Genomic DNA, 22,310 nt, shown 5'->3' with positions numbered 1-22,310 from the left:
AAGATTGAATTAGGCTGGGCGCAGTGGCTCATGCCTGTAATCCCAGCACTTTGGGAGGCCAAAGCAGGTGGATCACTTGAGGTCAGGAATTCGAGACCAGACTGGCCAACATGATGAAACCCTGTCTCTACTAAAAATACAAAAATTAGCTGGGCGTGGCGGTGGGTGCCTATAAACAAGAGTCCCTTGAACCCAGGAGGCAAAGGTTGTAGTGAGCCGAGAGCACGCCACTGCACTCCAGCCTGGGCAACACAGCAAGACTCAGTCCCAAAATACATATATAATTAAAATTAATTTTGAAATTTCTGAAATTAATTTTGCCACTTGAATATTATTTAACCAATTAAAACATTTCAGCTGAAGAAAATGACCAAAGATAGGGCCACATAGTCACCAGATACTCTATGAAAAGGATGATACTACAGAAGTCAGATCTACTCATTCAAAACATTTTTATGAGCAAATAAAGGCAGTCTCTTCTCATTATGGTACCACTGAAGTACAAACTAAAGAAAAGGTTCTGATTAGAGTTAATCAAGCCAGAAGCAGATTAGGTTTTTGAGATAATTTCCCTAACTCCCCCAGGGAGGATGGGCTGCTGTCAATCGCAGAATGCTTGGGGTGTTTTGAACACTTAAAAAAACTGGGTAGTTATGCAGGGGGAAAGAAACAGCCCTGGATAGCTAACATTCACTATCCATACTAAAAGGAAAGGGAAAAGTAGGAGCAAGGAGAGTAATATTGATAGTGGTGAACTTAAGTAATTTAATACCAATAATACCCACGTTTCATTTTAGCCAATTGTTTTTCTAACAATTTTTTCATCAGAATAAATGGCAAAAATTGATAACTTAATGGTTAACTTCTGCCTTAATTTCTACCCTGTGCTAATGAACAACAAAATGGCCCAATAGATTAACCAGAAAAAGGGAGGATAAGTGAATTTAGATATTTGTTAGCATAGGTTCTCAATTATGGGACAGTTGATATTGATACTATGACCTCAATACTGAAAAGCATAAATATTGTACACATGCTCTGGGGTCAGAATGTCCAGCTAATGTCCTGCCTTAATTATTTGCTAATACTGTGAGTATGGATAAGCTACTTAGCTTTTCTGTGCCTCAGGCTCTCCCTCTGTAAAATGAGGTTTGGGTTGTTGTGAGGATTACATGAGCAACATCTATCCACTGGCTTAGAAAAATGTCAAGAGCATAGTAGGCACTTCATAAATACCTGCAATTGTCATTAATAGCAAAATGAAGGAAACCAGGTTAGCCAATCCAAAGGAAAAAATGTTCTAATAGGTAACAAGAATAGTGGTTAGTGAAGTTTAAGGGATATTTTCATGCCTCTTTCATTTTTTTAAATTTCTATTTTTTTTTTGAGACAGAGTCTCACTCTTGTTGCTCAGGCTGGAGTACAATGACGCGATCTTGGCTCACTGCAACCTCTGCCTCGCAGGTTCAAGCGATTCTCATACCTCGGCCTCCCAAGTAGCTGGGATTACAGGCATGCGCCACCACACCCGGCTAATTTTGTATTTTTAGTAGAGACGGGGTTTCTCCATGTTGGTCAGGCTGGTCTCCAACTCCCGATCTCAGATGATCCGCCCACCTTGGCCTCCCAAAGTGCTGGGATTACAGGTGTGAGCCACCACACCCAGCCTCATGACTCTTTTAAAGCAATGGGTCCTAACAGACCCCAAAGAGGTGATTCCTCTTGTTTTACGAGGGAGAAATAAGCATAGCTATCACATTCCTCAAATTCTAGACATAACTACAGAGGAATGGTGGTTTTACATTTTGGTAGAGCATTAAGAGAACCCTTGGTCTTCTTTCACAACCTAGGTATAAGTTATCAGAGATATACCTGTTCAGAAGAGACTTGGCAACTAGACTTACCTGTGGTTGAACCCAAAAGGCCTATCAACATAGAGAAATACTAGGCCAGGTGTGGTGGCTCACATCTATAATTTCAACACTTTGGGAAACTCGGGTGGGAGGATTGCTTGAGCCCAGGAGTTCAAGACCAGCCTGGGCAATATAGTGAGATCCCGCCTCTAGAAAAATATAGAATAAATTAGCTGGGTGTGGTGGTGTGCACCTGCAGTCCCAGCTACTGGAGAGGCTGAGGTGAGAGGATCACTTTAGCCCGGGAGGTGAAGGCTGCAGTGAGCCATGATCATGCCACTGCATTCCAGCTGGGCAACAGAGTGAGACTCTGTCACAAAACAAAACAAAAAACCATAAAGAAATACTCTATAAAAATGAAAGGGAGTGGTGGAGAAGACAGGCAAAGCCATTCTCTCAAGTTTCTCCCTCCTGGTTTGTTCCCATCTTAGAAAGAAAGAAGTGGGAGAGGACAAGGGGAGAAAAAAAAAAGGAGAGGAAACAAGTGAAGAAAAGAGGAGACTTGGTAAACAACAGGAGGTAAAGGTAGCTCAGAGGAAGGTCTCAGAACATAGAGACCAGTTCTGCTTCCAATGGACCAAGGAGAAGTAGTTTTCAAACATTTCTGAAAACAGTTAAAACTGAAAATCAAAATCTAATTAACCTACATTAAAACGTTTCTTTCATCACCAACGTTTATACATTAAGAGTACGTCAGATAGGTTTTTGAGGTCCCATACTAAAGCCTCTACTATCCATTTTATAAGAAATAAAATTTAAAAGCTGGGAAATATCAGGAGAAAAGAGGCAGATGAGAAGCCAGGTACAAGGATACTAGTCCCAGTCTGAAGCAATGACAAATTGCCTGCCCAGGATTTGGAAGAATAGGCAATTAACTCCATAGTGCCTTTTGAGTTTTTGGTCTTCTTTCCTAATAGTCCTGTCATAATTCTAACTCTGTTAGAAGAACTTGGAAGGTAAAGATGTTTAGAGCTTAAGCTTTAATACTATGCTTTTTATCCTGAAAGAGAAATAAGAATGAACTTCCTGAGCAAGAGAAATGCTCTCATCAAGTAGTAAATGGGGTATAAGTGTGACAAAAGACAGCAGAAAAGCAGCACACACCTTACATACTGCTATGACAATTCATACAGGTCAGCAAAATTCCAACCCATGGAGTCTTCTGCTCATTTATAGGACAAAATGCCACTGAAAATAGACTAGAACAAAATCAAGGCGTTTTTCTGGACACCAACATGCAAAAGGGAAGGCTTCGATTCTATTAAGCAGCTCACATTCAAAGGCTAAACACACTCCTAAGCTGTGGTTTGCCTAACACAAAAAGCATGCACAAATCCAAGTATCACCCCCTTTCTACTTTAGAAGACAGAGCTCCTATATTATCCAATTTGTTTGTTTGGAGATACAGGTAGATTAAAAACAAGAAACAATAATAATTTAAAAACACACACACAACCATGCCTATTTACCTTGAATGGGATAAGAATAATGTGCTGGGCTTGGCTGGCTTGTGGTTAACCCTGTAGTGCAGGTAAGAACACTGTGTTGACTTGGAGATGGAGTCTGAATTAAACCACTTTCAGGTTTCATACCTGGCCACAATGCACCTGAATCAGATAAATTGGACCAATTACAAACAATACACTGGGACTGAAGAGCATGGTTATGCTTTCAAATATCAGCCAGTAGGTTTAAAATCTAAATCTTAAAACAAAAATAAATTTGCTTGTAAGAGAAAATTATTGAATCTCCCACTTGTAATATATCACAAGCAAATAACACTTTCAAAGAATTAGGGGATGAGGCCAAAGAAACAAAAAGCTTGCCACAAATCCCAATATGTATATAAATTCATTTCAGTGATTGGGGGAAATTGACCAGGATTCAGAAAAAAAGAGTTATTGACACCCAACTGGAGTATCTGTTATAAAGAGTGCCTGATGTTCATGTACAGTGATAAATAATTTATCCAAACTGTCAAGGTAGGAGACATTCCATATAAGTTTAAAATTCACTTACCCATTAAACAAGGACCAAATTTTTCTAAAATATATTAAATACTTCTCTGCCTTCTTAAGCTGGTTATTTTGTTACTTTTGTTTCTTCTGATTAGGAAAGACATACCTGCTTATTTTTGTAAATTAAAAACATTACAGAAATACATAATTTAGAAAAAAATACAGTCATATATAATCCCATCATCCAGACTTAACCACTATTAACAGTTCGCAGAAGAGTCACCCAGATGATTTCTTCTTCTTCTTTTTTTTTTTTTTTTTTAAATAAGATAGGGTTTTGCTTTGTTGCCCAGACTGGTCTTGAACTCCAGGCCTCAAGTGATCCTTCTGCCCCAGCCTCCTTTAGTGCTGGGATTATAGGCATGAGCCACTACACTCAGTCCAGATTTCTTCTATGTATTCACTAATCTTCTTTTTAACAAAAATGGGATTGTGATTTGTTGTTGTTGTTGTTGTTGTTGTTGTTAAGAGACAGGGTCTTCCTCTGTCACCTAGGCTCAAATAATCCTCTTGCCTCAGCTACAGGAGTAGCTGAGACTCTGGGCATGTGCCACCATACTTGACTAATTTTTTGTAGAGGTGGGGTCTTGCTATGTTGCCCAGGCCAGTCTTGAACTCCTGGCCTCAAGCAATCCTCCACGTTGGCTTTTTAAAGTGTTGAGATTACAGGCGTGAGCCACTGCCAGTCAAGGACTGTGTTATACATAGTATACATAATTTGCTTTTCCACATAATACCTCTAAGATTCATCTTTCCAAGTCAGAACATATAAATCTATCTCATACTGACAAACATCATAGCTGTTCATTTTTATTTTCTTTTTATCATAATGCTCCTGAGTGACAATCTTTCGAAAATATATTTATATCCTTTCCTGTCTTCTGAGCAGGGGAGGAAATAGCACACATACCTTTAGATTTTCTCAGTTACTGTTTCAAAAATAAAAACTGTGTTGTGCTATATATATTACAGAGATACCACAGAGGCTCTTGTGATGTGTAAAGACAATTGTTTAGTACTAAATATAACTTAATTATAGTTCTGATTTTTAGGTTCTAATTTCACTGTTTTTCCTCTGTGGTCTGTCACTTCTTGACTTCCTTAGCTGTATCTGCCTTTTAATTTGCAATAAACTAGGCAACCATAAACAAAGCTTTGCATCTGCATGAGAGTCCAAGGATATTCTTTATGAGTGAAACACTCTTAAGTGCATGGTTTGGGTGATAATTTTGGCTATACAAAAGCCTATTTAAAAATTTTTTTTTTTTTTTTTTTTTTTTTGAGATGGAGTTTCGCTCTTCTTGCCCAGGCTAGAGTGCAGTGGCACGATGATCTCAGCTCATTGCAATCTCCTCCTCCTGGGTTCAAGCGACTCTCCTGCCTCAGCCTCCCTAATAGCTGGGATTACACGTATGTACCACCATGCCCGGCTAATTTTGTATTTTTACTAAAGATGGGGTTTCACAATGTTGGTCAGGCTGGTCTCGAACTCCTGACCTCAGGAGTTCCACCCACCTCAGCCTCCCAAAGTGTTGGGATTACAGGCATGAGCCACCATGCCAGGCCCAAAAAATCTTAATGCCTGGTTGTTCACTGTGTTCTGAATAGCTATGGTTACTGGTATGTAATAGCTATGGTTAGTGTAGTTGAGCTGATAATTAATTAGGTCTAAGAAGGTTCATCAACCAAACACATTCCATGTATGACATCAATACTAAGGTTAGCCATGACTTCAAACTCAACATTAACTCATCTCATTTATTTGCTCCTACTCTGATAAACTAGGAGTGATTGAATTTATAGCTAATGAACACATATATGCAATTAAAAATATAATACTTTGAGAATGAGAACCTCTGCATCACCAGGGACTGAGATACTTCAGTGCAACTAAGATTTGTCCAATTTGTTGATAAGTACATTTAGGAATAGTAAAGAGAAATATGAAAGTCGTAAAAAGACCAATAGTGGGATATGATAATCCCTTTTTAATTTTTTTGAGATGGGGTCTTGCTCTGTTGCCCAGGCTGGAGGGCAGTGGTGCAATCATAGCTCACTGCAGCCTCAACCTCCTGGGATCAAGGGATCCTCCTGCCTCAAACCCCCGAATAGCTGGGACCACAGGCACACTACACCTGGCTACTTTTTGTATTTTTGCAGAGACAAGGTTTTGTCATATTGCCTAGGCTGGTTTCAAACTCCTGGCCTTAAATGATCCTCCTGCCTTGACCTCCCAAAGTGCTGGGATTATAGGTATGAGTCACTGTGTCTGGCTTTGCCCCAAGCTCTTAATGCATAAAAAGAAAACGTAATATTCGTTTCTCATCTATTAATCACATGAAATAACTTATTTTAAGAGACTGAGGAATACTGACATCGCTAGCATGAATTAGAAGCGTTTGCCCCATCATAATTCATGATCATTTAAATATGTCTTGTCCAGATTAGCCATAATTAAGATTCTTGCTATGTTTGATTTTCAACAACAAAAATATTTGAGAATGTCATTTTTAAAACGTTTATGATGTAAAATGTGAATATCAGTGCTATGGTTCCTGCTGATTGTATATCACACTTTTTGGTAAACAAATTGCTATTTCAATGTCACAATAACTTTCAGATTTATTGTCATCACTGTGATTTCTTTTTCCAAATAGGTTTTGACCCTAAGGTGGTAGATTTATAAACATGTTTACTTTTACACTATATGAAAATAATACCTCATTAATAACCATAGTATCAACTAAGAATGTTTTGATAGTCTCCCTCTTATAAGATCAAAAATTAGAACACAAATGTCCAAAATAAGTAGGAGATAGCCAGTTTTGAACATCTTTGGCCAGAAACACAAAGTAGATGTTTAACATGTAATTATTTTATGAGGAATAAAAGACAATATGGACAGTACCTCTAGCATCACTGTAGACCTGGCTCTTCAGACATGCAAATCATCTTCCTCTAAAAGCACCCCTCCCAGAATTCCAGATAATAGGCAGCATGATCCAATGGTTTGACTCCACAGCACTATTGCTCATAGTAAAGAAGGAAACCAAACCCTAATTACCTGACTCCCAGTCCACTGCTCTATGCCAACAACTACCAAGTTTCTCAAGTACTTTTAAGCATCAAGAGCCTGCTGCAGAGAAACTGTCAGGCTAACAATGGGAAAGTAAGTCTGTCTCTGAGTGCTTTCCTGCTGCACCCGGAGTGGGGTCTTATCACAAACTCTACCCAAGTTTCTCAGCGCAAGTACTTCACTATTGATTAGTCACTATCCAAACTAATCTCATCAGTTCAATTTATAGTAACGAGTATAGTGCTCTTTAGAGATTAGTCTGGTGAGGAACTGAAGTACACACCAATGCTAGAAAAAGCACATTAAAGGATATTTTGGCTTGTTGATTCAGCAGCTCATTTGGATAAGCTATTATAAATAGTAAGTAATTTAATGTAAGTACTTTTCCTGATTATAAACAAAGTATATGTATATATTTTTTAAAACGTCTGTAGGAAAAACAGCCACTTTTTTTGCTTCCAAGTATTCTTTATGCACATTTTTTTTTCTTTTTAGAGGCAAGGTCTCACTACATTGTCCACGCTGGAGTGCAGTGGCTATTCACAGACACGATCCCACTACTGATCAGCAATGGGGTTTTAACCCGCTGTTTCTAACCTGGGCCAGTTCACCCTTCCTTAGGCAACCTGGCAGTCCCCCACCCCCAGGAGGTCACCACATTGATGCTGAACTTAGTGCAGATACCCAATCAGCATAGCGCACTACAGCCCAGAACTCCTGGGTTCAAGCGATCCTCCTACCTCAGTCTCCCAAGCAGCTGGAACTATAGGCATGCACTACCGCACTGGCTATACACATATTTCTTAAAATACTAAATTGGTATTACAACATTGTGTTTTTGCTATTACATACTGCTTTTTTCAATTAATAATACACTGTTTTCTCAAGACCCTAAATATTTTTTAAGAACATGATTTACAATGGCTATGCAGCAGCCATATACAATTTAACACATACCTTAATATTCAAGTTTTAGGTTTTCAATTTTTTCATATTATAAATAATGCTTCAATGAGTATGTTGGTCAGCACATTTTTGTGGGTATCTCTAATTAGTTCCATAGGATACATTCCCAGAAGTGAAATTACTGAGGGAAATGAAATGAACATCCTTAACGCTCTTAATGCATATCACCCACTCCTCCAACTCATATTAAAGTTCTTTTAAAAGAAATCAGAACAGTGGCACCTAAAGGCATATTTTATGACTCCCACTAACATTAAACAAGTACCCTTTTCCTTACACATACTCCTTCAGATTCTTAGAAGTTAAACTTCTAATTCCTTTTCTGCCATCCCACCCCATTTGTATACAGCTCTGGAAAGAATATGATCAGTATTTCTTTACTTTAAAAGATTACTCATCACATAGCCTTCTTAGATTTCTTCTAGTCTTTTCTCCTTTCTTCAAGAGGAAGAAGCTTATTAATTTAAAACTCAACTCTGAGACCATCTTCTTCATACAGACCTAAAGTTATGAGCACTTCTAGAATGAAACAATCCTGGGTTCAATTATAATCCCAGGCTTTTACTAATTGTATGAACTTTAGGCACATGATTTAACTCTCAGTTTCTCCCCTATAAAAAGGGATAAAGCTAGCTTACCTCTTGGGGCTGTTCTGAGGATTATATGAGACAATACTATACAGTGTGAAATACTTATTCTTAGTACACAGCTTGTTATAGTAAATAATAGAGACAAGGTAATATTACTATAATGAATTTTTCTGAAGCCCTATTTGCATCTGAAATAAAACAAATTAGCTAATCTGAAAACAGGCAGCACTAAGATGACACAATGTATCAAAATCTTGATTTCGAAAGAAAGAAATCAAGTGTTTTCTCCTACTTAACACATTACCAAAAAAACCCACATGATAAAACACAAGAAAACATCTTTTCAAAATACAGTCACTTAAAAGTTTTACAAACCTCTCTTATAATTTCTCTGGTAAATTCTGAGAATATGCTATCTCTATCATTCACATTACCCCAACCAAAATCTCTCTCCAGTAAGTCTCATACATTACTTAAAGTCAAATTTAAGCTAAGGATTATCTCTTTCTGAATTACTGATAGAAGAAATTGTGAAACACAAGTCTTCCTTGCCCTCAAATATTAAACAAAACCAGATTATTAAAGGAGCCTGTTATTAACAATATTACCAACATACAATATAAACATGTATCCTTCCAGGTTTTAATAGAGATCTATTTACTTTATAGAATTTTTTTCTTTTTTAATGTATTAATGTTTTTTTTGTTTTTTTGTTTTTTTTTTTTGAGACAGTCTTGCTCTGTCGCCCAGGCTGGAGTGCAGTGGCACCATCTCGGCTCACTGCAACCTCTGTCTCCCAGGTTCGAGTGATTCTCATGCCTCAGCCTCCTGAGTAGCTGGGATTACAGGTGCCCACCACCGTGCCCTGCTAATTTTTTTTTGTATTTTTAATAGAGACAGGGTTTCACCATGTTGGCTAGGCTGGTCTCAAACTCCCGGCCTCAAGAGATCTGCCCAAACGGGGCCAGGCGTGGTGGCTCATGCCTGTAATCCCAGCATTTTGGCAGGCCAAGCTGGGCAGATCACTTGAGGCCAGGAGTTCGAGACCAGCTGGCCAAAATGGTGAAACCCTGTCTCTACTAAAATACAAAAATTAGGCAGGCTTGGTGGTGTACAGAGCGAGACTCTGTCTCAAAATAATAATAGTTTAAGAGAAATATAGTGATCATTTAAAAAATTAATTATGTCTAGGATCCATACGCACACAGAATTATCTTAGGTATTCCATAAATCATGCTCAGAGATGTAATAGGAGCTGTATTTAATATTGAACAGCAGGAATGATCAACTGTTGTAAAGGGCTTGGACTTGCTAATAATAATTCAAATCAAAACAGAAGATTTAAAAAACTATAATTTAAAAATTACAATTGCTAGCCTATTATTAGTTAACTGTTGAAAAATCAGCTTTAAATAACCAAAAAGAAATAAACACAAACATATTCACAGAGGGGTCTCCTTTCAAAAGGTCCATTCAGTGTTGGCTGGTTAATCATATCATAAATATAAGATCTGAGTACCCTGGCTGGTACTAACAGGCATGGAAACATGGATATACAAATGGGGAAACAAGAAAATTTGTTTCCCATTTCACATGAAGTTATCAACCCCATTATTATTAAACATAACTCCCAATTCTTGTTTCTAGCAGTTACCAGGAGCCAAAGAATTCTAACAAGCCTAAAAGTAAGAAAGCTGCCAATATCATAAAAGAGTAGCCAAATGGGTCAGGAGAAACAGGAATGCGGAAACTAGATGCAGGTACGTTAATACATCCAGAATCTGTGTGGTCATCTGTCTGGAAAATTTTTCTAATTCGTAGCTTGATTAAATAAAGTCTATAGAAATATAATTTTGTTACATATTACATATTTTTAAATAACATAGTATTCTTTTAATTTTCTGACACCCATTTCAGGAAAGCAGGGAAGGAACAATGAAGCACACTGCATTTACACACATAGAAAAATAAGCACAGATATTAAGTGCCCAAAGAACCTTAAAGTGACTTCTGATAAATCATTTTAATTTATAGTTCATGTCCAAGACACCTAAAACCAATGAAAATAACTCCCTAGGCACATAAGGTTATAAGAAAATTGGGGATTTCCGGTATTGTAAAATGACTTTTTGGTTCAGCAGAACAATATCTGATCAGTTTTGGGTGGGGTTAGGGGAGAAAGGAGAGGGAGAAGTAGGCAAAAAAAAAAAAAAAACCCACAGAGCAAACTACGATACATATTCAGACTACCTGGTTTTAGCAAGAAATTGGCCACCTCGAAATATATTTATTATGCTTTCCTAATGATAGTACCACACTACATTGTATATAAAGTAAGTCAAATCAATAGCAAATCCTCAAAGAATTTACCAAACACTTAAAGATTCCAAGCTTCAGGGTCAAGACTTAGTACATACAAAATAGCTAAATGAGTACTGAAAAACTATGATTTTTTTTATTACGTGCATCAAACATACTGTTGCAAAGTTGCATACCCAACCACATATGCAACTAAGTGCTCTGTAAAGAATGACACACATGGCTGATCAAAGTTTCTGGGGAATAAAATCAACATTCTTAGAAATTGTTTACAATAGAGTGCCTTACCAAAAGGAGGTAGTCCATACGTTTGGGTTGCCTGAGGGTAGACAGCATAGGGTTGAGTCTGCTGTAGTGTCTGGTATTGAGTCTGCCCAGGGTAAGCAGTTTCCGAAACAGGAACTGAGAGAATATGTGCATAAGGTCTAGAAAATTTCAAGAAAACAAAAACTTTTGTGTGATTTACTTTAGTAACGAAAAATAGGTAAAATAGCTACCACCACTAATAGCAAAGAATCTGCAACAAGGAGACTAATCTTCCACATAAAATGGCTCTTTTTAAAAATTTTTTATTTTTGAGACAGAGTCTTGCTCTGTCGCCCAGGCTGGAGTACAGTGGCATGATCTCAGCTCATTGCAGCCTCCGCCTCCCTGGTTCAAGCAATTCTTCTGTCTCAGCCTCCCAAGTACCTGGGATTACAGGCACCCACCACCACTCCTGGCTAATTTTTGTATTTTTAGTAGAGACGGTGTTTCACCATGTTGGCCAGGCTGGCCTCGAACTCCTGACCTCAAGTGATCCACCCGCCTCGGCCTCCCAAAGTGCCAGGATTACAGGCGTGAGCCACTGCGCCCGGCCTAAAATGGCTCTTATGATCAGCAAGTAGAAGCCTTTCCTCCTTTCCAGGTTCTACTATCATCGACCCAAGGAACAATTTTATGAAAAATTTAATAGTTCCAAACATCCCTCCAAGTTCCAATTATCCTACAAACATTTCTAGTGTGCTACATGCATGGCCCTATGTGAGACACAAGGATGGATTAAACTTGTTCATGCCCTTATGCCTACATCTAGAATAAAATCCTGATATAACAGAAAACTAAGAGAACAAGATTGGCAATTGGCTCTCATTCTCCACCCTGCCCCTTGAACCAAACTAAAGTTCTGAGAGGGAAAGTGAGACTGGAAAAGCAGGTGAGGCTGGTGGAGAAAAGGCAAGCAAATACATCAAAAAACGGAAGTAGAGATGGGTTCCAATACCCTCAAATCAAGTCTACAAAACAGAACCCAGGTAAGTAACAAAATCTGTGAAGTTCCAGACAGGACTCAATCTCCTCAATGATATTTAAGTCAGGGCATACTGCCACTAGTTGGTGCCACCATATCAGGGATAGCTAGAGATTTCAGGAGTGAAACTCCTGGGACTTTACACTAGCTAGCAGATATAATCATTTCATCCATGATATTGCACTGAATTTTTAGATACCAATTATTTCATTTGGTGAGTTACACTGTATATATAACTAAAAAAGAAAATGCTATTTGTACCATGCAAGCATAATAAAATATAGCAGGGGGTGTTCTAAAGGGGAAATTTTTTTTCACCTTTCAGGGAAGAGGAAAATGAAGGAAGGCCATAAAGAAGTGATATACTAGCTGAGCAGATAAGAGGTACAGAATTGGGAGAGAAAGGGTGTTCTAGGACACGAAAAAAGTCCTGCCGGGGTACAGAGTAAGGAAAGCAAGGGCTTCAGCCTGCAAAGAGCACAGATAACAAAGAGAAGTAGCGAGAGAAAGGAAGCAAAGACCTTGAATGCCAGGCTAAAAGACAAATCGGAAACAGAGCCACTGAAATTATTGAGCAAAGAGTAACAAGATCAGAGCTGTTCTTTAATAAAGATTATTTTGACACTGCTTTGTAAAATGGTTTAGAAAGGGAGGAGAAACTGGAAATGGAGATCCAGTTAAAAAACAGTTCAGATAAGTAATAAAGAGGTCTGAATTAAGATAGAATAATTAAGATAGCTAATAAGGAATTCTGAATGTAGCAGGTATGCAAATACTTTCTGAATGAATAAATGAATTTGGAATCTGCAACATATTCACATCTCAGTAGATTCTAAAAAACTGAATTTAAAAATATCTATTCTTCTTAGCCAGATCTGAGTCCAGGAAATAGCTCAGGTTAGAGTTATTACTCAAGTGTCATGGGAATGATTTAAATCTTAGTGACCTTAAATGGATTCATCTCCAGATATGGTAAAGACCATAATGTCCTTTTTCATGCAGTCTTTGCAGCCCAAAGCTCAAATGTGTTTTCACATTTAGTATCTAATTTCTTCATAATAATCTCAGAGAATAGGTTCAGTCATTTCACAGAAGAAAGTCACCTGAAAATGATTAGCCCAAGGACATCATTAGTGTTAAAACCAGATTAAAAATTAGAAGAACTCATTGGGTTGACTTTTTAATTAGTTTATTTTTTAACTAATGAAAATTCAAAAGGTAAAAACGGATATAACCAGGGAAAAGAAAGACAGTTTCCTTTTTATAACAGCCCCATAAAGTATCTCTTGCTTTTGTTACCAATTTCTTTATGTATCCAGCAGCTGTAAGCACATAAGAACATATCCTGGGTTAATAAATGCACTTGTATGTGTCTTTGTATGCACAGGTCCACTCTTTATTATGCACAACAGGTAGCTTGGTATACACACTGTTCTGCACCTACCCACCTTGGAGATGAAAAACCTGGCTGATATTAATGCTGATCTTACCCCATGAAGGCCCAAAACATAACCTCTTAGTGACTTTAACCCACCAAACCTGTCTAACTTCAAGCCCGGTTCTACTCTGAGGACATTCCTCAATCAAGAAACTGAACACAGGCTGGGCGTGGTGGCTCATGACTGTAATCCCAGCACTTTGGGAGGTAGGCAGATCACCTGAGGTCAGCCGTTTGAAAACAGCCTGGCCAACATGGTGAAACCCCATCTCTACTAAAAAATACAAAAATTAGCTGGGCGTGGTGGCGTGCCTGTAGTCCCAGCTATTCGGGAGGCTGAGGCAGGAGAATCACTCGAACCTGGGAGGTGGAGGTTGCAGTGAGCCAAGATCGTGCCACTGCACTCCAGCCTGGGCAACAGAGCGAGATTCTGTCTTAAAAAAAACAAAAAACAAAAAACAACACAGATTGGACTGAGAAATTCAGTCTTGTTTTTATTAATCTGCAGGCTATATGTCAAGGTACAGGACAGAGAGAATGATCAGAGGTCAATCAATGATATGGTTGATCACTAACACTATTTTGCATGTGCAGTGCCTACTCATTTTAGAGTAAGCTTTTGTGTAAAATGATCCATTGCAGGCAACCATCTACTTTTTAAAAGGATACTACATAGACTATATTTAGAGGGAATTAAAAATTGGAATGACTATAGAATAAGAGAGGTAAAAATAATTTAAATATCTATTATTTTAGAGGAAAAATAATATTAAATTTTGCAATGAATCTACAAAAAAGCATATGCATTTTGGAAATAATTATTCAACTTACTTTGCAGAATACATTTGTGAGGTATAATCATTGGATGAGCGAGGGATGTAATCGGTGCATGTCATAACTGAAAGAAAGATAATACCACCAGGTTAAAAAGTTAGAACATTTCAAAAATGGAATGGGAAAACTGCACATCTCACTGTATAGTCTTTCAAACTAATTAACAGAATACAGCTTGGACACCAGATAGAAAGACTATGCGGTAGAAAATATCTCACTTTTTTGTTTATACATGTGTTTACAGACTTCCAGAGGCAGTTAAAAAAAAGAAGGGTGGGGTACGGAAAAGAGCTGAAGGTTGGTAAGGATCTCTACCTTTACCCATTACTGATCTAAAATAATAGATGAAGCAACCTCCTAAGCTCTCAGCTATGCTGATAGGCAAACTTAAAAAGCAAGCTCTGTGTCTAGAAAACAACATTATTCTACTTCAGCTTATTTGTTCTTTGAGTGCTTACTATATTGAGTAAAAGCCTTAAGAATGACTTGCAGGAAAACAGATTTGGGGGAAGCACCCAATCTTATTTTAAAACCACTGCTACTGCTATGCATAATCAACAGCAGAATAGATGCAAGTATGCTTCTATACTACTATTTTTTCTGTTTTGTAGTGAAGGCTTTAAGTTTGGCAAACCAGAGACAGACGTGAGGAACTGATGTGATGCTCTGATGAACTCTCAAAGACTTTTCCAGCTATTGTCCTCTTGACCCCCATGACTTCATCTGGAATAGCTGATATGAAGGCTTGACCCTCATGATTACTACTTCTGGTATGAACGCTGTAAATATCTGATTAAAAGTGAACCAATTAACTTTATGTCTAATTAGGTTCCCTGGAAGAGTGCCTGACCCAAAAAGAGAACCCTGATCAAAAGTAGATGAGGGGCCAACTCAAATGCTCAAGAGTAAGACAAATCAACACCTGTGAGTTTATTACAGAAGAGCTTGTCCAATGCTATTGTTTGAGGTATTTAAAAATAATTATTAGAGACCACATTCACCTCTAATCATTTTGACAAAAATGAAGGAGATGTCAATTATATCTAAAGTTTTGACAATCCATTGCAAAGAATGTAAGGTTAGTTTATTTGAATTCTACACAATGGTTCTCAGTTGACACATACATTAAAAAACCCAAACCCTTATTTTCCTCCAATTTAATTTAATTCTGGAAGGAATCAACAACATCCTAGGAGACTGAGGCCAATTTTCACTTCTCTAGAGAAATGAATAAGACTTGATCTTGGTAGTACTTGGGAACCACAAAATGATTATAAAGAGTCAAGATAAAATATCCCATTATACTGTAGGAGAATCAAGTAAGTAATATGCCGGCTTGGACTAGAATAGCAACAGTGGGGATGAGGCAAAGACTTTGAAATATATTCTGAAGGTAAAACTAACAGGACATTCTGATGGATTTGATGTAGAGAATGAGGAAAATGGGGAACACAAGATGATTCCTAGGTTTTTAGTTTGAGCAACTAGATGGAGAGTGATACCACTTCCTAAGATGGGCAAGTTTGGGAGAAAAGTGTATGTCATGGGGGCTAAAGGAATCGAAAGTTCTATTTCAAACATCTTAGGTATGATTTTCCTTCCAGTAAAGATGTCAAACAGGCAGTTTGATACACAAATGAAATCAGGGGAGAAGTCAGACCGGAAATATCATATGGAATTCATTAATCATGTACAAGATATTTAAAGTAATGGATGGGAGAATCCCGAAAGAGGAAAGATGGTAGCCTAGAATTAAGCCCTGAGGCCCACCAAAGAAGGGCCATCAAAGGAGAAAGGTGGGAGGAAAAGTAGTGAGAGGGAGAACATGAGGAGAAACGTATTCTAGAATTTGCAATATGAAAATAACTAATGGCCTTGACGACAGCAGTTTCATTGGAAGAGTGAGGATAGAAGCTACATTTGAGAGGCTGGAAAAGTGAATGGGAGGTGAAAAAGCAAGTGAGGGCAACTCTTGCAGGAGTTCTGATATGTCACAGAACAAAGAGAAGGTCCATAACTAGTAAGAGATGTGGAGCCAAGGGCGGGGGGTTGGGGGGGAGCAGTGTTTATGTTTTAAAATGGTAAGATATTTCTTTACTGACAGGAAGGATAAAAAGAGAAGACTGTGATGACACACAAGTGGTGGCAGGAAAACTATAGTACCAAAGTCCTTGGGGAAGGTAAAAACAGATAGCATATGAAACACAAATAATAGGCTCTATATCTGACAGGAGCAAGTATACTGCTTACATCCTGACAAGAAGGAAACGGCTGGGTGTGGTGGCTCATGCCTGTAATCCCAGCACTTTGGGAGGCTGAGGCTGGCAGATCACTTGAGGTCAGGAGTTCAAGACCAGCCTGGCCAACATGGTGAAACCCCATCTCTACTAAAAATACAAAAATTAGCCAGGCGTGATGGTGCGTGCCTGTAATCCCAGCTATTTGGAAGGCTGAGTCAGGAGAATGGCTTGAACCTGGGAGGCAGAGGTTGCAGTGAGCAGAGATCTCGCCATTGCATTCCAGCCTGGGTGACAAAAGCGAAACTCCATCTCAAAAAAATACAAACAAACAACAACAAAAAAAATACAAAAAGTAGCTGGGCGTGGTTGGTATGCGCCTGTAATCCCAGCTACTCGGGAGGCTGAGGCAGAAGAATCACTTGAACCCGGCAGGCGGAGGTTGTAGTGAGTAAAGATTGCGCCACTGCACTCCAACCTGGGCAACAAAGCAAGATTCCATCTCAAAAAACATTAAAAAAAATAAAGAACAGAATGAATAGGATGACAGTTTAAAGTGAAAATAGAAAGGCAGGGGAAGGTATAGATGTAGACTTCAAATGAACCAGAGTTTTTATTTATTTTATTTTATTTTATTTTTTATAGCGAGGAGGTCTCACTTTGTTGCCCAGGCTGATCTCAAACTCCTGGCCTCAGGTGATCCTCCTGCCTCAGACTCCCAAAGTGTTGGAATTACAGACAAGATCCACCATGCCCAGCTGAACCAAAGTATTTGAAGGAAAAAAGGAAATTATTTGGAAGGAGCAAGAATACTCAACTTACTTCCTGACCCTGAAGTATGTAAAGTATAAGATTTTAGGGAACAGGTCTTTTTCTTGGGGATGAGTGGGATATTCAAGAAATTAGAGGAGACATTTTATCGATTAGAGTGTTTTTCCACAATATGGACAGTTTCCCATATGGACCAGAATCACCTGGCTAACTTGTCAAAAATGCAGATTCCCTATCCATTTCAGATCTACTGAATGATCATCTTTGGAGGTGAAACTAGAATTCTACATTACAAACAAGTATTCTAGATGATTCTTATGTAGGCTAAAGGTCTGAGTACCACCAGAATAGAATCACCTTTGAGGAAACACTATATAGAACTCAAGACATACCTTTTAAAAAAAAGTTACACCTTTTTAAAAAATACACATGGGAAGTATATATGGTTAAGTATAATTGTCTCTGATTTTCTGTAAGACACTATTACCTTTAGAACATCCAATCTCAAAACAAAAATAAAATCACGGAGTGTGACTCCTTGGGTGAGTGGATTCCATGTGATCTTTTCTCAGCTGGTCTGTCAATAAAGCTTATAGGAGGGCTCAAGGATAAACACACACAAAAACAAGGATGGGAGAGCCTTCCGGATATTTTGGGACAAACAAGGCAATTATGAAAAACCAACTCTATAAGAAAAGCATTACTAGTTATAGGAATATCTGTTCAATCATGCACAGAATATGGTACTTACTTTCCTCTGACATGGGAAGGTTTGAAGCAAGGCTTGATGTTTCAGGCTTCTGATCACTGACATCTGGATTGCTTACTTGACTGGGAGAACCAAAATGAATACATTAGCCCCGATTGATTTGCTGCATTGCTAAAAGTGATGAGATCAAACCCATTTCCTCCTAGGCTATACAAGTAAGAGGCAAAGTAAATCTTCATGATATCCTTATTGTTGATTTTTAACAACTACTTGAAGAGAGCTCGGGCAAGGGCTAGTACCCTCAGCATTCTACAGTTCTTTCTTTTTTTTTTTGAGATGGAGTCTCACTCTGTCACCCAGGCCCGAGTGCAGTGGTGCGATCTCGGCTCACTGCAACCTCCGCCTCCTGGGTTCAAGCGATTCTCCTGCCTCAGCCTCCTGAGTAGGTGGGATTACAGGTGCACGCCACCATGCCCAGCTAATTTTTGTATTTTTAGTAGAGACGGGGTTTCACCATGTTGGTCAGGCTGGTCTTCAACTCCTGACCTTGTGATCCGCCCACCTCAGCCTCCCAAAGTGCTGGGATTACAGGTGTGAGCCACCACGCCCAGCCTACTGTTCTTTCTTATATCTCTAGATCCCTTTAGTTTTTATATAATTCAGAAATTCCAGCTAAGTCATTGGCAAGTCAGATTTTTCTTTAACACCATATGGTAAAACATTGCTCTGCCACTTTTTAAAAACTGTATATATTATATGTTTACAGGGTACAATGTGATGTTTTGATATATAAAACACCTTTCACTTTTTTGTGAAAAAAAGTATGTGAAAACACTTAAGTTCTATGCTTTTAGCAATTTGAAATATACAATGCTATATTATTTATTACAGTCACCATTCTGTGCAACAGTGCTCTGTTACCTTGCTCCCAAAGTACCACAGGAAGGTAGGGAAACGTCTGATTTCAGACAGTCGTTCTCGATCAGCTACAAACCATAATCATATGAGAAGTGTTTTCAAATTACACGTTTGGGCCGGCTGTGGTGGCTCACACCTGTAATCCCAGCACTTTGGGAAGCCGAGGCGGGCAGATCACTTGAGATCAGGAGTTTGAGACCAGCCTGGCCAACATGGTAAAACCCCGTCTCTACTAAAAATACAAAAATTAGCCAGGCGTTGTGGTGCACGCCTGTAGTCCCAGCTACTCGGGAGGCTGAGGCCTGAGAATCTCCTGAACCCGGGAGGCAGAAGTTGCAGTGATTGGAGATGGCACTACTGCACTCCTGCCTAGGCGACACAGTGAGACTCTGTCTCAAAAACAAAACAAACAAACAAACAAAAATTATACGTTTGTTTCCAAGTGGGGGTTCTAAACCCTTAAGATTCATTCTACTATATTTCTCTTATCTCCCAGTTAAATAAAACACAAACCCTTCATTTTCTATTTGTTATTATAGCCAGGACTAAGCAACATCATTTTTTTTTTAACTTATAAGGAAAATTAAGAGAAATTGCGAATGATAAGTCACATAAACTGGGAGGACAAGTCATTATGTCAGATAGTTTAACGCTGGGGAGATTCCACAGAAATTCTGGAATGAAGATTGTTCTAACTTTCATTCTTCAAAATGTTCTCCCTTTTCCATCTACTCTACTTTTCATTCTTCAGTTATTATCTCCCATTACAGCACAGTGGTTAGGAGTGCTGATTCTCGAGTCAGAGACTGCTCAAGTTCATATTCTACTCTGCCAATAACTAGCCCTATGACCTTGGACAAGTCACTGAACTTACCTGTTCCCCCCTTTCTACCTCTGTCAACGAGAATAAAAATGAAACCTACCTCATAGGGCTGTTAGGAGGACTAATAAGTTAATGTTTAGAGCAAAGCTAGAACACAGTAAGCACACTTTAACTGTAACTGTTATTATATTACAACTTCTTCAAAGCCCAGGCATCATTCCTACATTCATGCACCTTAGAAAGAAACCTGCTTTGTTCTTCTACACTCTAGGGAGAGGTGGAAGACACTGTGCCAGAGGTTCTATATATCTGGAAAGATGATGCTGACTAATCAAAGGTAAGAGTAGTTTCTACACAGCAAAATTGTAAAAAGAAATGCTGCTTATATAAAAAATACATAGCACCAAAATTTATAAAGTTCTCGTATCATTTCTGAAACTGACTTCTAATATTCAAGTATAATAAGGGTTTTTTTTAAATGGTATATATTTTTGGTTTGGTTGGTTTTTGTTTTGTTTTTTTGAGTCAGGGTCTCACTCTGTCACTCAGGCTGGAGTGCAGTGGCTCGATCATGGCTCCTGCAGCTTTGACCTCCTGGGCTCAAGTGATCTTCCTGCCTCATCCTCCCAAGTAGCCGGGACTACAGGCGTGTGCCACCACACCCAGCTAATTTTTGTAATTTTTGTAGAGATAGGGTTTCATCATGTTGCCCAAGGTGGCCTCAAACTCCTGGCCTCAAGCAATCCGTCTGCCTCAGCATCCTAAAGTGCTGGAATTATAGGTGTGAGCCACAGTGTCCAGCTTTAATGGTATATTTTGAATGTTCAAATAATTTTTCCTCATTTGTAATTAATTTCAAAGCTAAATCCCCAAGTAAGGTTCATTTTTATCTTGTTACTCAAATGTTTATATTTTTGTAATAGAACTTACTGTACTAAGATGTGATTATGGAAATTGAAGGGTAAGGGCAAGAAATTATATGGAATAGTTGTGTCAGTTTCCCAAACTGGGTGATTTATTATAATTACCTGAATAGTTAATAAAAATACAGACTTCTGGACCCCATCTCACACCTACTTACATAGAATTACCAGGGGAAGGGCATAAAACTGGACCAGAATTTTTCTGACATCAATAACTAGTTTGACTTCTACATGTACCTGGTTAAGTCTGAGGTTCACTGTTATACCCACTGTTGAAGACTATTTGTAGATCCTATATCTTAGAAGTTGGTGATATTTCTATGATCGAGTATCCACTGGACCAGTTCCTAAAACCCAATGGTCCTAGAATATTATGTTATAGCAACATCTCCTACATACTCAACTGAGCATCTAGAGAATAAATAGAAACAACAGCACCAAGACAGTGAATTAGCTCTAGCACTTGTTAAATATTTAAATTATTATCCTTAGAGAAATGACATACTGCCTCAAAATATAATTATTTTCAAAGTTATATAAACATAAATTTTGCTTAACAATGAATACACCATGAAAAAACAATTGTTCTAAAATAAAATGACCAAAAAAATCCAACAACATCCAAGTCCATAAAGTGGCATGACAAACACCTCCTCATTCAACAGAACTATTAACAACACAAACAACAGATGAATGGATAAAGAAAATGCAGAACAGACATACAATGGAGTATTATTGAGCCTTAAAAAGAGGAAATTCTGACACATGCTACAAATGGATAGACCTTAAAGACATCATAATGAATCACAAAAGGACAAATACTGTATGACTCCATTTCTGTGAGGTACTTAGAGCAGTCACAATCATGCAGACAGAAAGTAGAATGGTGGTTGCCAGGGGCTGGAGATGGGGAAATGGAGAATATTGTTTAGTGAACATGGAATTTCAGTCTGGAAAGATGAATAAAGTTCTAGAGATGAATGGTAGTGATGGTTGCAAGACAAAGTGATTGTACTTAGTGCCACTAAACTGTACACTTAAAATGGTAAATTGTATATTGTGTGTATTTTATCACAGTAAAAAAATTGCTGAAGGTAAAAGAAGAGATAATTTCAGGAAAAGATGAAGGTGATGGTTTCCTTCAAACAACTGGAGAGGTTAGCCTTCCATAAGAGCAAGGGAATCTCAGAGGAAAGATAAACAACATCCAAGAGAAGCAGATTAAGTAGGTAGATTTGGTGACAGAGAAGGGAGACGTTCCTAATCTTTGAACTAGGGAGCAAGATCCACAGCTCAGTGAATGGAAATAGCAGGAAAGGGAGGGAAAAGGGAGAAGGCAAGGGTCAAGGAGGGAGGGAATAAAGGAATTAAGATGATTTTAGAGGCTGGGAAATCAGACATACCAGGAAGGGGGCTTAAGTGCCTATTTTAGATCTAATCATGAATAGAAACTAAGAACAGTTTGCACAATTTTGTGTTTTTCTCTC

The 22,310-nt window shown here is 38.3% G+C and overlaps 1 protein-coding gene and 1 long non-coding RNA gene across 5 annotated transcripts in view; one reads left to right on the top strand and one right to left on the bottom strand.

Annotated features, from left to right (window-relative positions):
- Positions 1-22,310, bottom strand: part of EYA3 (EYA transcriptional coactivator and phosphatase 3) — a 205,789-nt gene that overhangs the window by 53,953 nt on the left and 129,526 nt on the right. For 3 of the 4 annotated variants that reach the window (XM_054538878.1, XM_003775759.4, XM_063713955.1), the window contains 4 exons: positions 18,202-18,281; positions 14,440-14,506; positions 11,171-11,307; positions 3,383-3,520 (listed from right to left, as the gene is read on the bottom strand). In XM_054538878.1, the coding sequence (XP_054394853.1) occupies positions 3,383-3,520; positions 11,171-11,307; positions 14,440-14,506; positions 18,202-18,281 (422 nt within the window). The remainder of the gene's footprint in view (positions 1-3,382; positions 3,521-11,170; positions 11,308-14,439; positions 14,507-18,201; positions 18,282-22,310) is intronic. The other variant, XM_002811181.5, reaches the window with a different exon arrangement.
- On the top strand, positions 9,914-18,158 carry LOC129051778 (uncharacterized). The gene is made up of 3 exons (XR_008516250.2): positions 9,914-10,323; positions 15,054-15,212; positions 17,325-18,158. It is a non-coding gene; the product is annotated as an uncharacterized LOC129051778 (long non-coding RNA).

The sequence above is a fragment of the Pongo abelii genome, chromosome 1 (genome assembly GCF_028885655.2).
Source record: "Pongo abelii isolate AG06213 chromosome 1, NHGRI_mPonAbe1-v2.0_pri, whole genome shotgun sequence".
Lineage (NCBI taxonomy): Eukaryota > Metazoa > Chordata > Mammalia > Primates > Hominidae > Pongo > Pongo abelii.
This window is presented reverse-complemented; position numbering and strand designations above follow the sequence as displayed.